This window comes from Elgaria multicarinata, chromosome 1, assembly GCF_023053635.1.
Source record: "Elgaria multicarinata webbii isolate HBS135686 ecotype San Diego chromosome 1, rElgMul1.1.pri, whole genome shotgun sequence".
Classification (NCBI taxonomy): domain Eukaryota; kingdom Metazoa; phylum Chordata; class Lepidosauria; order Squamata; family Anguidae; genus Elgaria; species Elgaria multicarinata.
In genome coordinates this window covers 122,068,059-122,084,500 of record NC_086171.1, presented here as the reverse complement: position 1 = coordinate 122,084,500, position 16,442 = coordinate 122,068,059, and the positions used below count along the sequence as shown (strand labels likewise).

Here is a 16,442-nt window from a genome sequence, read left to right as displayed (position 1 = left end):
CACATTCTGGTGCAACGGCTGGTGGCTACAAATCACTATGAAATTTCACGCAAGCCATGAAGCCATTTGCAGCTTCCAAATGCAGAATCTCAGGTATGGGGGTAATCCAGGCCTTCTGTGGTTCCTCAGATGCCCTCACTCACCCACTGACCCTTTTGTAATTCCTGAGCTTTTGTGCAGCTTTTAACCCATACCAAAAGGTTGAAATAGCTCTAAGTTATTTTTGGCCCCACTACTTTTGTCTTCAGCACCATCCACCACCAAAATGTGGCCTCCAAAAGTTCTTGTGAAATGGAATTCAATCTTGGGTTGAAAGAGGTTCTGCACCCTTGATGTACACATAGTGAATAATATCCACATAAGAACAAGGGATTCATACAAAATCCAATGTGGAAGTGGATTTCTATCAACATTGTTGTGTGCGAAGTGGTCTTATTATCTGTGCCACAGGGGAACAGTGTGATTGTACTTTCAATTGAGGCAGCAAATAGAAAATCGTCAAAAACCTATGCGAAGATGGTGTGTGCATAGAAGTAATATTCAGAATAGCTCCATGGAGCAAGTGAGAAAGTGTGACTTGAAAAGTTGATAGTATGTTGGGAGTGAGGCATATGAAATTGAGTCCAAAACAACGAGAGGGTACCAGGTTGCCTACCCCAGAAATAGACCAATGAAGTGTGGTGTGCCTATGAGAGGGTTGTATTGAGTAAGTAGGTGAAAGTAGGGATCCAAAGGGCCTAATGTGTGCGCTTCAAGCTTAAAACCCTTTTCTTCATAGGCTCCTACTCCAGAAAAAGCTGTCATTGAAGGGGTGGAGAGGAGAGGACAACTCTCTGGTATCCTGTGTCACTCATGAGTGCGCAGACTTGGGCAAGTCAGTTGTTTCTCAATCTGGAAAAGAGGGGTAGTGAGCCAACCGTACATCATTTTAACAAGGATAAAAGCACTGTATACATTAAAACTGTGTTAAAGTGATAAAAAAGTGGACACTGAATAGCTTAAATAGAAGACCAGTTTATACATGTAACAGAATCAAGTGGCAAAGCTTTCCATGGACTATACAAGCTGATGGTGGGAAGAATGGCATGGTGGACTTTTCTCCTAATTAAAAAAATGCCTTCTTGAGATGCTCCTTTTCTATGCAAATAACTGTTTATGCACTGAGAGAAAAAACAAAGCACAACCCTCCCCACCCCATTATAGTGTGAAATAGTACAATCCAGGAAAAGCTTTACCACCTGATTCTGTTGCACTTAGAAACTAGCATTTAAACCGTAAAGGATTTATAAGAATCAATTTGAATTTTCAATAGACTTCTTTTCCTCCAATTTCCAAGTAGATGAAAGTGTTCCTTGGGAAAACATGCAGGTGGTCAGAATGACACGTTTATGTTCATGAGAGGAGCTACCAAACTAAAGTGGTGGTGATGGAGGATCAGAAACATTGATGTCTTCAGGTGGGGAGAATTATCTAGAAATACTGTGTTCTGAAACAGAGGTTCAGTCAGCACCATTTGTTTTGTGTTTTCTATACAGAAAGCGCCTCTACATAGGAAACATCAGAAATAGCCCACTGCAATCCCTCTTCATTGGGAGGATCTTCCTCCTAAGTCAAAGCTCTTTCTGCTTTTCCATCTCAGCAATTTAATGAAGTTAAGACTTGCGCTGAAGATCTTATCATGCTGAAAAACCATTTTGTAGAAGGTATCAATAGGCAGGTCTCCATTTGGGTCGGCATACTTCAGTGTCGTAATTGGAGTGTATAAGGTGTTGGTCTGGTGCCGAAAAGGTGGGTTTTCTGCCAGAATTATCTTTACTGTATGCTGTGAAAAATGAAAGAATTGGGCATTGTAAGTTGTGCGAACCAGTAATACCAATAAGCATTCTGGAATCACACGAGCCTGAGAATAAAATTATATCAATAGATTTGGAAGTGGGAGAAGAGAATGCAAGAAGGGGAAATAACTTTAGGAAATATAATCAGTGCTTTAACCCATGATTGCTTTTTGAGTTGCTTAAGCTGTTTCAGGAATAATGTGGGTTTACTGAAGAAGCTTACAATTTCTTCCACATCATGCCAGTTCGTACACTACGTACGACATGTGAACTGGGTCATCAACTCTGTTTTATCTCAGACTGCTGCTCAGTTTCCAGAGGAGTAGTTTGTGTTAGTCTGTTGCAGTGAAACCAACAAATATTCTGTGGCATAAATGTTTATGGCATAACTTTCATGGATTAAAATGCACTCCATCAGATGCATGAAGTGTTAACCTCAAATTGGCATATATGCTCAGTAGTGGGGGTGGGAGAGAGAGAAAATTCAAACCTTGTGTTCAGAGGAAATTGAAATACAAAAAGTATAGACTACTACTTCTTCTGATTTCTATACTGCTCCATAATCTTAATGGGTGCCATTCATAAAACTTCCACCTAACACCCCATATAAAATCATATTTAATATTTATATGAAATCCTTACATGGCTTGGGCCACAATACCTGATGGAACGCCTCTCCCAACATGAACCTACCTGTACACTACGCTCAACATCTAAGGTCCTCCTCTGAGGGAAGCTTGGGGGATGGCAACAAGGGAGAGGGCCTTTTCAGTGGTGCCCCCCCAGTTATGGAATGATCTCCCCAACGAGGCTCACCTGGCACCAACATTGTTATCTTTTTGGCGCCAGGTTAAGACTTTTCTCCCAGGCAGTTAACATATGCTGAGTTTTTAACTGACCCCAGAATAGCTGTTTTGAATGGATATTGCTCTTTTTATGCTTTTAAATTTTTGTATATTTGTTTTTAATAATTGTTTTTAACTTTTGTAAACCGCCCAGAGAGCTTCGGCTATGGGGTGGTATATAAAATAAATAAATAAATCATATTTAATATTTATATGAAATCATATTAAAATGTTAAAAAGCAAGCATGCTAGCCACTCTGAAAACAATCAATTCAAGTGTGTGCATGTTTACCTTATCTGCAATTTATACAGTGTAGAATCCTTGACTTCCTGGTAGCAAGATGAGAATTTCAGTCACTGAATTCTAGCTACCGTATTTCTTTGATTGTAAGACGCCATCGATTGTAAGACGCCCACTAATTTCAGTACCACCAACAGGAAAAAAAAATACCTAAGACACACCCACGATTCTAAGATGCACTCCATTTTTAGAGATGCTTATATGGGAAAAAGTGTGTCTTAGAATCAAAGAAATAGGGTATGTAGCAACATTGGACAGTCGTGCTAATAAAAGAACTGGGAAGTGGCAGGGTGAATCAGAGAAAATGACTGCATCAGGTGTGGCAAGGAGCAAGACTACCATTGATTGAAATCATACCTTCTCCCAGGACCTGGGGACAATAGGATCCAGAGAAGGGAGACATCACTTTAGCAGTTGGTAGGAGGCCATTCTTGTGGCCAACATGCATGCCCTCTATAGCTGTACCTGTTCTCACAGCTATCCCCAAGTTCAGGAATCACTGCTTCAAAGCAGGGCTGGGCAAAAATCAGATCTCCAGATGGTTTGGATTTCATCTCCCATAATCCCCTGCCAACATGGCTAATAGTCAGGTACACCGGTGGGTGAAGTCCAGAATGTCTGTGGAGATCTACCTTCAGCCTACCTCTGCTTTAGAACATCCTGGATGTCTTCAGTCTTAGCATGAGTTGGTAATGCAAGTGATTTCAGTACTAAGCCTTGGATGCTCAGATAAATGTTGCGCAGGGCGGTTGGCCCCTCACTGGTTACATTTAGAGCTGGCTGCACTTTTGCTTTCTAAAATGTTACTCCTCAAATGATCAGATTCTCATAAGCCCAGGTATTTTTAGACTTGGATATCACCTTTTCCTCTTTAATTGGATTGCAGGTTCACCAGTTAGGTCGATAGAATGATGGAACATGATACTCTTAAGCTGCTCATTAGCTTTTGACAAGTTGGAGAAAGTTGCAGTTCTAAATGGACGATTACTCTCCTACAAGGAAGAAGCTATTACATTCTTAGGTCATGATCCAATGAAGCAGTCCACTGCGCAGACGCTGCCCTCATCCACATCAGCATAGGCGGCTGAGACCCAGCAAACTCCAGATGTATTGGAGAGGCAGATACTGCATAGATCACAGGCTGAGCAGCTGCAAGTTGTTCTGTCCAAATCCTGGCCAGCAATAAGAGTGTTATTGTATACCCCACCCTTAAATATCACAACATCCTTTTAACATATTTACCTCCGCTATGTCCTCGGCAGTTTGTCCCAGAGTCTGGAAAATTTGCTTGTAATTTTTCAGGTAAATATTTACAAACATGTCTGCTGTTTCCACATCTGCGGCTGAAAGATCCATTTTCATTCCCTCTTCAAAAACCTTCCTTTCAAACTCTGTAACCACTGGGCCTGGTTCTACTAAAGTTAGTCTGTTTAGGGTGGGGTGGGGTGGGGAGAAAGAAAAATCCATGTAAGTCATTGGCTATATGGAAGAGATGGATGGGTAAATGCATCCCTCAATGCTGAGCAATTGTGCATAAATAGGCCAAGATGCAAGCCATAGTGCTTAGTTTAATCATTTAATCTAGGGGCAGGAAGACCTCAGAATTGTGAAATGACTTTTACTAGAACCTTAAGATCCACCTTCAGGTGCAAAACAAATACATGTAGCGTTTTAAGAATTCTGATCCCAGGAACTTGTTTTAAGTACCAGAACGGAATGCAGCTCATAGTCCTTCCACACAAAAATCCACTCCTGGCTTTTATCCCAACCTTCCTTCTTTTCAGCAGTATAAATTTAGGACAGTAGTAACATTTTGTTACTTTGGTTGTTAAACAATTGAGAATGAAATATCCTTGCTAAATTTTTACAGTGGATCAATTCAGTCAAAAAAAACCTATTTCATATGAAAGCATGGTCAGAGGCAAGCATGACATGATCTTAGTTGATACAGGATATCTGTATTTCCACGTGGTGCACATGTCTAAATGAAACCCACGCCCCCAACACATTACCAAATGGTCTTTCACATTTCAATAGATCAGGCGTCCCCAACCTGGTCGCCTCCAGATGTGCTAGACTATAATTCCCATCATCCCCAGCTACCTGGAGAATAGAAGTTGTAATCTGAACCCATCTGTAGGGCACTAGGTTGGGGAAGACTGTAATAGCTATTACACTTCAGATCAATTTTTTGTTATCTAGTTATCTCTCTTCATTGTTTTGCAGAGAAAGCAAGAAACCTTTTGTAAGAATCCTTTTGTGCCTATATAACTGATGTTGGCTCAATCTGCTAACTAGCTGCCATCATTGAAGCAAGTAGTCTCCATGCTTAATAGCTTTTTAAAATTAAAGTTATACATGAGCCAGGCCAATACTTACTGAAGTTTAAACTTGAGTGCTTGTATGGCTAAACTTTCACAGAATCCTTCCACTGCAAATTTAGATGCAGCATAAACATCATTGAATAGAATCCCTATATAAAAAAGACAGAAACATTGGTGACCTGCTAACTTTAATATACCCTAGTTTCCCTGAATTTATGCCAATGAAACCATCAGGAAAAGGTTTCTTGTTTAACATACACTAAATTATTCCAGATCCTGGTTTGGAAGCCATGGTTAACTAAAACGTGAAGTTTCCAAACTCCTCCTCTTGGATATGCAGGAGGGGCGGGGCAAGAGAGGTGAACAAGACTGGGAGAAGGCTAGGCATATTCATATGCTAAATCGTGGTTTGGCCACTAAACTTTCGCATGATATCCGAACAGCCTGGCCCCATTCACACATAACAGCAGCAAATCCGTGAGTTAATTAACTCACGATTCACTGCGTTATTGTGCTGTGCATGAGGCACTTCCAATTTGAATATGCAGCCTCCAAACTGCCTGATCGTAAGTTGCTCTTTGACGTGTGAACATGGAAGCCATGGGTTTAACAACTCAAAGATAACACAAGGACTAATTATAGGTTAACTTTGGGTTGTCTAACCCAAGAACCCATAATGTTCGTGTTCACATGTCACACAACAACATACAATCGTACTGAAGTAGCTTGCACGTGGCACACAACCTGGCAAATTAATTGGCCCACATTTTGCCACCATTGCATGCGAACCGGGTCATTTTTTTGCTTGTAAAAAGTGTGGTTTTTAGCATACAACCACACTTTTCTTTCCCAGCAGTAATTGCATCCCTGCATTTCATCAGTAGGTCACTACTTTATTTTGTTCTATGCAGTCTTTGGGTTGTATCCCATTTTAGTCCTACTTGGAGTAGACCCATTGAAATGACTGGGACTTAAGTCAGACTAACATTCCCTTTACAGCACTCTTAATGGGTGTTGCTGTCCTATGGCTAATACAAAGTTATGAGGGAAACTATAGTTAGTTGAGATAACTATACCGGCACCCTGGTTTGAGAGTCTGTTCTGCTCTGCTGGCTATCAAATGCTATGTAGTGGTTCACTGCAATACATCAAGCCTGTAAGGTGAAGGACAAACACCAGTTTTTAAGGTGGGTGAAAGGTGTTTGAAAGAGGCTTTGCGATTTTGTCCCTCTGCCACCTCCAGTCAGACAGATTTTGCAACTTTGTAAAACATAAGCTCATCTCTAGTCTTGCCACTGCTTCCCCATAAATCCCTGGTCCAGTCCAGTACTGTTACTGCATCTGATTGCACTGACACCGTGTCCCGGGTCACAGTGCCACAAATAATGGGTTGCCAAAGCAGACCTTGTTCTTGATCCAACATTGCAAATTGCAGCTCAGTGGTTTATAAAACTAAATTATTAGTTACTCTTGTTCCTTGCCTAAACACACATACACAAACAAAAGCTGATGAAAATCATATAATCCTTTCACTTGAATAAAAGAGGAAGGAAAATAAGGGAAACATAAAATTAACTTCCTGCTACAGGAGTAAGCGGTGCTAGATGCTTCACGATTAGCAAAGCTTTAGCTTAGACAGAATTAACTCTGGGTCAACATGGGTGCCATGGTAAAGGGCAGTTCCAAAGGTAATTACACCACTCAAACTGGGATAGAATTGTAGGGTCGGACAGCCCTTTGAACTACAAACACACTGCCGTAAGCAATTATATGTAATATATCATTTTGCCTTGTATTCCCATGACACTGCTAATAATGACGATGTGGCCACTCTTTCTTTTCTTCATGTCAGGCAAAATCTCCTTCAGCAGTCGGACCAGCCCAAAGAAGTTTGTATCCATCACGTTTTGCATCTCTGCAATGGTTTGGCATTCAATAGGTCCAATGAGTCCTACGCCAGCATTGCTTACTGTATAAATGGGAGAAATGGCAGCAACAATTGGTAATTCACATTTTGAACTATTGGACTCGGCAACAAATTTCCAAGGTAGCAGCATGGTCAGCATAAATTAACAGATGAATGGTTGCTTTCTTTCTTGATGGAGCTTATTTTTCAGTTATAGCAGGGGAGTGGAACTTGGTGCCCTCCAGATATTTTGCACTACAATTTCAGACTTGGTATGAATCTGCTCAGTTATTAAGATCAGCAGGAGAGGCCCTTTAGAAGCCCGTTTTTAGAGGCCTGTTTGCAGAGGAATGCTTGTCGGGAACATAGGAAAAGGCTCACTTTCCCATGTCTTTACAAAACTCTGAAATGTGCTCCCTTTGGAGTTGCAACTGGTCCGTACTCTCTCCATTCAGGAAGGGTGTCAAGACACATCTTTTTAATTTGGCTTTAAAAATTGTCTTGATGGGTTTTAATGGGTTTTTTAAAAAAATGGTTTATGTTTTCAGCTGATTTTGTATTTTTTGACACTGCATGGTGGGTTTCAGAAAAGCGATAGATACTTCAAACAAATAAAAATAATAATCTCCATGTTGCCTGGGGCTTATGGGATTTGTAGTCTAAAACATCTGGAGTACTGGATTGCCTACCCCTAGGTTACAATTTGGTCCTATATTGGAAACTTTGCATGTTGCAAAGAAGTTCAGAATATATAATACACTACTTTATATCATTGTGAACAGTGTGAGAGAGATGTTTTAAGACAAGGCAATTACCTTCCTAATTCTCTGAAGCCAGAAACTGGGCTGGCGGTTGGAAGATCTGGCTGTAATGCCCTTGTCAAGTTCAGATATAGGGAAAGATGACGCCATCCATGAGGGGGTGGAAGTATATTGGATATTTATGGCTTTAGAGCAGGACTAGGCAATCTGCTTTCCTCCAAATGTTTTGGGCTACAACTCCCATCAGCCCCAGCCAGCATACTCAATGGTGTGAGATTATGGGTGTTGTAGTCCAAACATCTGGCGGACACCACATTGCCTATCCCTGGCTTCAGAAAGGACAGAAGCATCTCCTTGTTATTTCCCCCAATGCTCTCAGTATTTATACACATTTGGAGTAGAAGATAATGGAAGGGTGGAAGTGGTAGCAGAGGCGCTTCTGCCCCCACCCCACGAAGCTGGTTGGAAGAAGCAGCCAAGCTATTTCCACCATCATGCCATCCATTTTAGGCTACAGCTGTAGGAATTAACCTTTGCAGAAAAAGTTACACACGGTTAGTCGTAAAAATATAGTGTAGGTGGAGTACATGACACACGCATACCCTGATAGTGTTTTGGGGATATACAGTAGATAGCATAGCTAGATTATACCACACATAAATCCCCAGGGCAGGGATGGGTAACTTGTGACCCTCCAGATATGTTGGTCTACAACAACGCCCAATAGCCCTCGCCAGCATAGCCAATAGTAAGAGAAGTTAGCAGCTGTAGGCAAAACATCCAGAGAACCACACGATACCTGCTGCTGCCTTAGTGAGAATGAGGACATTGGTGTAAAGCTAAAAGATATGATTAAAGATGTATTGTTGACTTTATAAATACATTTGCAGAAAAGGCCCTGTTTTAGAAAACGTGGGTTTCTGAAATCTCTACTAGATACATATCTACTGAAATGTAATTAAATAATAATTAGTTTAAAAGGGTACTTTAAAATACATAATACAATCTATCTTCTGCTTGTTTATCAATTACTTGCCTAGGATATCAATCCTCTTATCTGGAATGCTACTGATACACATTTTAATAGATTCTTCACTGCATACATCCAGTTGTTTGATCTCTAAGGTGCTTCCAATAGCATTGCCTGCAGCTTCTATAAGGTTGTCCTTTTTGGCCAGGCTCCGCATTGTAGCATACACTGTAAAAACAACAACCGAGAGCAGTTGTAAACTGGCTTTCTTTTGAGAATTATGAAAACTACAACACTAATTACTAAAGCATTCAGGTCCATACTCTTAAGCCAGGTATAGGCAATCTGGTGCCCTCCAGATGTTCTGGATGACAACACCCATAATTTCTCACCATTGACTATGCTGGCCTGGGTTGATGGGAGTTGTAACCCAAAACATCTGGAGGAAAGCAGATTGCCTAGCCCTGCACTAAGGCCATAAATATCCAATTTTGGGTGCAATCCTATGTATGATTACATAGAAAAAGGGCTACAATTCCCAGCATATCCCTGACAGCATGGACTCCCCCCCCCCATCTAACTCTGCATAGGATTGCACCCTTTATCTCCAATTTGAAAGAGTCCCTAGATTTAAACTTTTTTTTTTAAACCCAGCATGGCCACAATCCAATGAAACCAATGAGTTGTAGCATTTTGGAAGTGCCACCCTATCCATCTCTACTAAGAAGTAAATCCCACTGAATTCAATGGGACTTACTCCTAGTTAAGGTGGTATAGGATTGCAACCTTGCACACTAAACTGGATTGTGATCAGAAAATCCAAACTTCAGAACACTTGTGAAATTAATTTGGATTGTTCTGTCATTGCCGTCAGAGGACTAAAGGTTAGAGGTTATTTTACCTTTTTGTTAGAATCATCCCAGGTTCTGTAAATCAGAGTAAATAAGATTGATCTGATTTAATACACGAATTTACTAAAATGCTTGTAAAGTAAAAAAGATCCACTGCTTAACACTGAGCTTAAAAAAATGTTAACAAGTGTTGAGCATGCTCAAGTTGAGCAGATGACTATTCTGCAACAAGCAAATAAACCATTAAAACTGCTTTTTCTAAAGCTATACAACAAAATACTATAGATAAAGCAAACTATATTAAAAAAAAAAAAGGTAATGATGTGATCTGTTGCAGGCAGGCACTCATTAAAAGCAAATCTTTGGCCACTGGAATCAGAAGTACAACCAGAATGTAAATCATAGTGAAATCAAGCAAACAACATATGTATGCCGCTGAACATTAAGCGCTTTTATGTCACATTAAGGTTGCAATCCAATGTGGGCTTAGACAGAAAAACATCCTACAACTTCCAGCTGGCTGGGACATGCTGGGTGTTATAGGACTTTTTCCATCTAAAGATGCATAGGATTACACCCTAAATCTCTCCTATGGAGATCAGTGGGATTTAAAATTGCTTAATGGTGGCTTGTCCTTGCCTTTGTTTGGAGATGTGTTTATTAGGTAGTACCTGTGAGAGAGAATGCAATTAGATCGCAGCATATTATTATGGAAAACTTTATTCTGAGTTATTGTAATAGTGTGTTTTTAATCGCTGGGGATTTTAAAAAAGGCTATATGAATTGATTTGAATTATTGCTGTAAACCACCTTGAGCACTGTTAAAGGTGTTCTACAAATATACGAAATAAAGAATAGCCGTAACAGAGCCCCTATGAGAAAGATGAAATTAGTTGCAACCCAGTAATCAAGAATGGTCTCCAGAAATTAGTGTCACTACTTCAGGAGTTCAATATTATAATGGCCGGGGAAGGCAACGGCAAACCACCCCACTATAAGGCCTGCCAAGAAAACGTCAGCAAAAGCTGGCGTCCCTCCAAGAGTCAGCAATGACTCAGTGCTTGCACGAGAGCTTCCTTTCCTTCCCTAACCTTAGTAGGCAAATTCAGGAAACAAGATCTATTCCCTCCCCTGTCCGTATGTATTGAAGTTGCAGACAAGAACTGTGACGAATGTCCTCCCACCTCTGCCCCCACCAACAAGTCCTAATTTCATTAAAGCTATATTTACTGTGTTTCTTTTAAGTCAAGTAATAGAATTAAGATTTGGAAGACTTGTTCAGTGTAGACGGAGTTGGTCTTCTTAGCTCTGAAAAAAATGATTCAGAATATCTCCTTTTAAAGAGTTCAGGTTCAGAATATTCTCATGATCGTGTTACATTTCAGATCAATTGCCAGCAATGCAGCTGTAAGATCTCAAACTCTTCCTGAAATCTAGAGCGATGTGTAAACTTCTTGTGGTGGGAAAGGGGCTGGAGGAATTGAACAGATGGTTTTTAAGTACTGCCAGGTCATGAAGTGTAAAACTTTTAACTCTAGCTCAGCCTTTCTGACTACAACATTCATCATCCCCACCCATCCATCATAGCCATCAGCAACATTTAGCAATGTTAAAAAGCACATGTGTGTTACCTTTAAATCTTTTCTGTTCGTCTGCGGCCATTTTGACAGCTAATGCCAGACCAATTCCCGAAGAACAACCTGTAATAAGTACAGTTTTTTGAGGCATTATGGATGGCAGCAGAGAAACTGGCAAGTCTCCTTCAGAAGATCTGTGGGAAGCGTTGTAGCTTTGCAGGACAAGAGCTTAACATTCTCAACTCTGAATGCTTTTATCCATAAGTTTTTAAGGAGTCAGCAAATCTAAAGATGCATACCTAGGCATTACAGAGCTAAAGGGATAATCTCCATATGGACAGTGATAAACAAAAGCAGAAGCTTATGTATGATTATGTACTATGGTTATATAATCTGGACCAATGATGCATTGTTAGGAAGTTTGGCTTCAATATTCCATCGGTTTTTAAATTCAATTTCTGAATAAGACATAATGCTTGAAATGCTATCTCATGAATACGGGATTCCTAAGGCATGGGGGACATGACAGTAGCTTATTAAAATTATGAATAGGGTGGAGCGATTAGCCAGAGATACATTTTCATCCCTTTCTCATAGATTTGGTTAACTCAATAAAGTTGATATGCATTAGAATGAGTGACACTTCACGCAGTACACTTCTGGAATTCCGTTCTACAAAATGTAGTGGTGGTGGTCTCTTGCTTCCTTTTTTAATTTTTAATTAGACAAAGGTTTGGAGGATGGGTCTATCACAGCTTTTATCTATGATAGTTAAAGAGAACCAAGATATTCCAAGGCAGTACATCTTTATGTTCCACATGCTAGGAAGAAACGTTTCATGCCCTGCTGTGAGCTTCTAGAGCTATCTCGTTTGGCCAGTGTTAGAAACCAAATGTTGGATTAGCTGTGGTTCCCAACCCTGTGTCCCGACTCCCAAGATGTGTTTGAATTTAAATTCCCATGACCATCAGCCAGCACAGCCAATAGTCCGGGATGATGGGAGTTCTAGACCCAACAGAAAAGACCAGTACTACTGTAATATGGTGTCCGAGGCCCAGTGCTGCCAACCCCCCTGTAAATTAGAGTTCTTGCTTTTAGCCTGTTTAGAACCACTGTTTAGAACTCTGTTCTATAGTCACAAAAGATCTCTTTAGAGCAAATTATTCACAGGCACATGAAACAGGGCTGGAAGAAAGTGGACTTCCCCATAGGAGACCATCAGCCTCCTAGAAATGCTACATAGAGGGTCAAGGCTCTACTGACAGAAGGTGCCTTAGCCTGATTTTTGGCGATCCCTCTTTGCCCGCACAACAGCTCATGCTATTCAGCAGGATCCCTCAAACCCCCGTATGGGGTCTGTGTGCTAGTGAGGCTCCCAATGGAAGGTGGATATAGGGAAGTCTTCTTCTACTAGTCCAGTTGCTGGACCTTAGTCTGGATCCAACCCTTTTACCTAAGAAAGAATCAAAAGCATTTTTCTTGCATGGTAAAATACTATTTTAATAACAGTGTTCAGCATTTCTGAAAATGCATTTTAAAATATGAAGTGCTTTATTGATCGTTGGAAAAACATTATTGGTTCATAGGCTAAAACAGCCAAATAGTTTCCTTCGCTGAATATAATGCAGGTGTTTACTTGTTAAGCGATATATTTTGTATAGCTCAGGAGGGCATTTAGAATTTTTTCCATGAGGGGTCAACTGCTTGAATGAGGAACTGGCTTTGAGGCTGCAACAAAATAAAAGTGTTTGCAAGTTAAATTATACTCCAATCCATATATCTAAAACTAACAGAAAGAATGCATTCTATCATTCTTCATTGATTATATAATTCGTTATTGATGCAGAAGATCTTAGCATGCTGGGAGTATTTATTTATTTATTACATTTCTATACCGCCCAATAGCCGGAGCTCTCTGGGCGGTTCACAAAAATATTGTATTCACACAACCCCCACTCTGCTCCTGCTATTTATTTATTTAAAACATTTGTATCCTGCCCTATATCACTAGGATCTCAGGGCGGCGTACAGATAAAATCATACAATATAAAACAATAAATATACACAGCTAAAAACAAATTAAACCATTACTGTCAGGAAGGCCATCTGACTGCTTAGTATTTCTGAACTGGTATGGGATATCTTGGTTAGGGAGTTAGGTAGGGGAAGAAGGGAATCTTTGATGACTTTATAAAGCAAGTAAATGGTTGATGCTGCAATCTATGAGCTCAGTGAATAATTTATTTAACACAATTTAAAATTCCATTTACGTCCAGTGGGAATAAACTGGCTGAAAGTAGAGCAGGCAGCAACAGTATGCTTGTGGTAACGCACCTGCCGAGGCCCCACAGCCCAGCAGAAGCCCACAGAGAAGAGCCTCCTGGACTTGCTCCTCCTCTTCGCCCTGGCAACCTACTTGCTCACCTGCCTCTTGCTTTGGCCCGGACAACAGTGGTGGTGGTGAGGAGCAGAAGATGCCACGGCCTACATGCTTGCTGGCGCTCTGCCTGTCAAGCAAGCAAGCGGTAGCAATAATGAGAAAGAGGAGTAGGAGTGGGGTTCAGTTGAGGCCCCTCGCCCAAAGAACCTAAAAAAACCTGAAGCTGGCTGAAAACAGGCTTGGCTTCAACACCCAGTATGATGGGGGTAAAAGCAGAAGCCAGCAGCCTTTTAAAATTTTTATCCTCTTTTTTAAAAATAGGCCAAAACTATAAAGATGGCAGTGGCAACAGCTGTAGTTGCCTCACTCAGTACTTCTCTTCACAGCACTGGGCCAAGGATGTACCTGGAAGCTGGAGCTGTGCTGTTCTGATTCTTCGCTCCGGACGTGCTCTCTGGAGGACAACTTGCTCATGGCTCCAATCAAGCCTGGCACTCCCTGTCCCTGTCTGAAAGCAAGCACTCCTCCAACTTTCTCGGAGAAGGAAGTTGCACCCAACATGGATCTGACTTCAAGGGTACTGCATGTTTCCAAAATACATGAAAGCTTTAGGCAGTGATGTCAAGACCCTAGAGACTCCAAGCTACGAGTATCACAAGAATCATTATTATTGTTTCCTAAGCAATCCTAACTACCTATGCAGTACTCCCCGTTTCTCGAAACCTAGAACCCAATGTTCTGTTCCCAGTCTCTCACCATCCCACCACACTCTAGCATGATCAAGAAACAGAACCCAGGACAAATGTGTACCGATGGGAGCAAAGTTGATGCACAACGGGTAGATCTTTAATTCCCCATACACACATATATGAGTGGTTGCTATTCGACTGTTAGTCCTCACTGACACCGATCCCAAGGGATACAATGAGGCATAGCAATGTACCTCCGTGTGTGGTTCGAAGATGTATCACATAACCATTCAGAGTCATAGAATCATAGAAAAGTAGAGTTGGAAGGCACCTATAAGGCCATCGAGTCCAACCCCCTGCTCAATGCAGGAATCCACCCTAACGCATACCTGACAGATAGTTGTCCAGCTGCCTTCTAATATGCAAGCCTGAGGTCCTCACTACAGACACGCACGCACACACACACACACACAAACACACCATCCGTTATGATGACAAGCATTCTGTTGTAGCGGGGTGAAACGAGCAATACAATTTGAATTGTTTGTTTATTAATTCAGTAATATGTTTAGTTAAAATATCAAAGTATTGGGAAAATGTTTAAAAAGCAAGGCCCTTTGGATTTTTCTTTAAGAGTCAATGTAACAAAATAATATCATCACTGTATAAATTACTTCAAAGCAATAATCATGAAAATAGAACTGGAAAAATAAGGCAGGGATTGTGAGTCACTATAAATATCTCAACTATATACATGGTTTCTCTAAAACGTCCTCATAAACACAATGCCAACAAATCCATCCTTTGTTGACTGCTTGCCAGCCCGTTGTTTCTTCACAATCTTTGTTCCTGAAATAGACATATTTGCCAGTTAAAGCCATGTATTAATAATGAGATTCACTCAGACTACTTAAGGGTGCAATCCTATGCATGTTTAAACATAAAAAGTCCTACAACTCCCAGCATTCCCTAGCCAGCTGTCTAAACATACATAGAATTGCAATTTAAAGTGCATCATTGGATATGTGGCGTGTTCCTTACAAAATGAAATTAAAACAAAAAGATTGAATGGCAGAACCTCAAATCCTGCAGCTTGAATTGAAAAAGTTAACTTTAAATCATTTCCAAAACAGGAAGCGTTCTAAGGATATGATCCGCAATTTGGTGCATTACTGTACTTCGGCAGTAACGGACTGGATGAGGGCGAACAAATTGAAGCTTAATCCAGGCAAGACAGAGGTGCTCCTGGTCAGTCGAAAGGCAGATCAGGGAATAGGGATTCAGCTTGTGCTGGATGAGCTTACGCTCCCCCTGAAGACACAGGTCCGCAGCTTGGGCGTACTTCTGGATTCAGCCCTGGCTTGGGTACAAGTTATCTGAAAGACTGCCTGTGCCCTTATCAGCCTGCCTGTGCCCTGAGGTCTTCAGGGGAGGCTCTGCTCTTGGTCCCGCCATCACCACAGGCACGTCTGGTAGGAATGCAGGAGAAGGCCTTCTCGGTGGCTGCTCCAAGGATCTGGAACTCCCTTCTTGCTATGTTTCCGGAGGCAGATAAAAACTTTTTTGTTCCGGCAGGCCTTTGGGAATAGTCTGGACCTCTAATAATGCACTGGATTTTGTATTGTCATTTGCCTTTTTATTTTTTTAAAATGTTTTAATGTTACAGCTGGCTTTATTATATATCTTTTTAACTTTGGGATGCTTCTGTTTATATGTTTTAATTGTATATGTTTTAATTTTGTAAAGCCGCCTTGAGTCCCAGGATTGGGAAAAAGGTGAGATACAAATAAATATAATAAATAAATAAATATCTGGAGACCATGAAGTCACTCTTGAAACTGCTTCAAAAGATTGGAGAAGCCACAGTAATTCTCAGTAAGTCCATGCCTGTCACTAGGAAGACCTTGTCTCTGGTTCAATTACTCTAATAGGCTAAAGCAGAATATAGATGTTGCAGGAGCGCTGGGCCATTCAGTATCTTAAATCTCAAGTGTGCCTTGCAT

General features: G+C 40.9%; 2 protein-coding genes across 2 annotated transcripts in view; both read right to left on the bottom strand.

Annotated features, from left to right (window-relative positions):
• Positions 1 to 1,376: 1,376 nt before the first annotated feature.
• Positions 1,377 to 11,887, bottom strand: LOC134404925 (retinol dehydrogenase 8-like). Its single transcript, XM_063135934.1, has 6 exons — positions 11,425 to 11,887; positions 9,005 to 9,170; positions 7,095 to 7,270; positions 5,361 to 5,454; positions 4,224 to 4,407; positions 1,377 to 1,822 (listed from the first exon to the last, which is right to left on the bottom strand). The coding sequence occupies exons 1-6, from the start codon at positions 11,519 to 11,521 to the stop codon at positions 1,586 to 1,588; spliced, it is 954 nt and encodes a 317-aa protein (XP_062992004.1). The 5' UTR covers positions 11,522 to 11,887; the 3' UTR covers positions 1,377 to 1,585.
• A 3,086-nt stretch (positions 11,888 to 14,973) lies between these two features.
• Positions 14,974 to 16,442, bottom strand: part of CCDC18 (coiled-coil domain containing 18) — a 44,137-nt gene continuing 42,668 nt past the window's right edge. The window contains exon 29 of the mRNA XM_063135869.1: positions 14,974 to 15,288. The gene's annotated coding sequence lies outside the window, so the exon portion shown is untranslated. The remainder of the gene's footprint in view (positions 15,289 to 16,442) is intronic.

What these genes read in the sequence shown, in the direction of transcription:
- LOC134404925 (XM_063135934.1), bottom strand. Translation starts at nt 11,521, where the DNA reads ATGCCTCAAAAAACTGTACTTATTACAGGTTGTTCTTCGGGAATTGGT. An exon ending in AGGATTGATATCCTAGGCAA is followed by an intron (nt 7,271 to 9,004) that starts GTAATTGATAAA and finishes TTATACAGTAAG; the next exon opens with CAATGCTGGCGTAGGACTCA. An exon ending in GCACTCAAGTTTAAACTTCA is followed by an intron (nt 4,408 to 5,360) that starts GTAAGTATTGGC and finishes CACCCTAAACAG; the next exon opens with ACTAACTTTAGTAGAACCAG.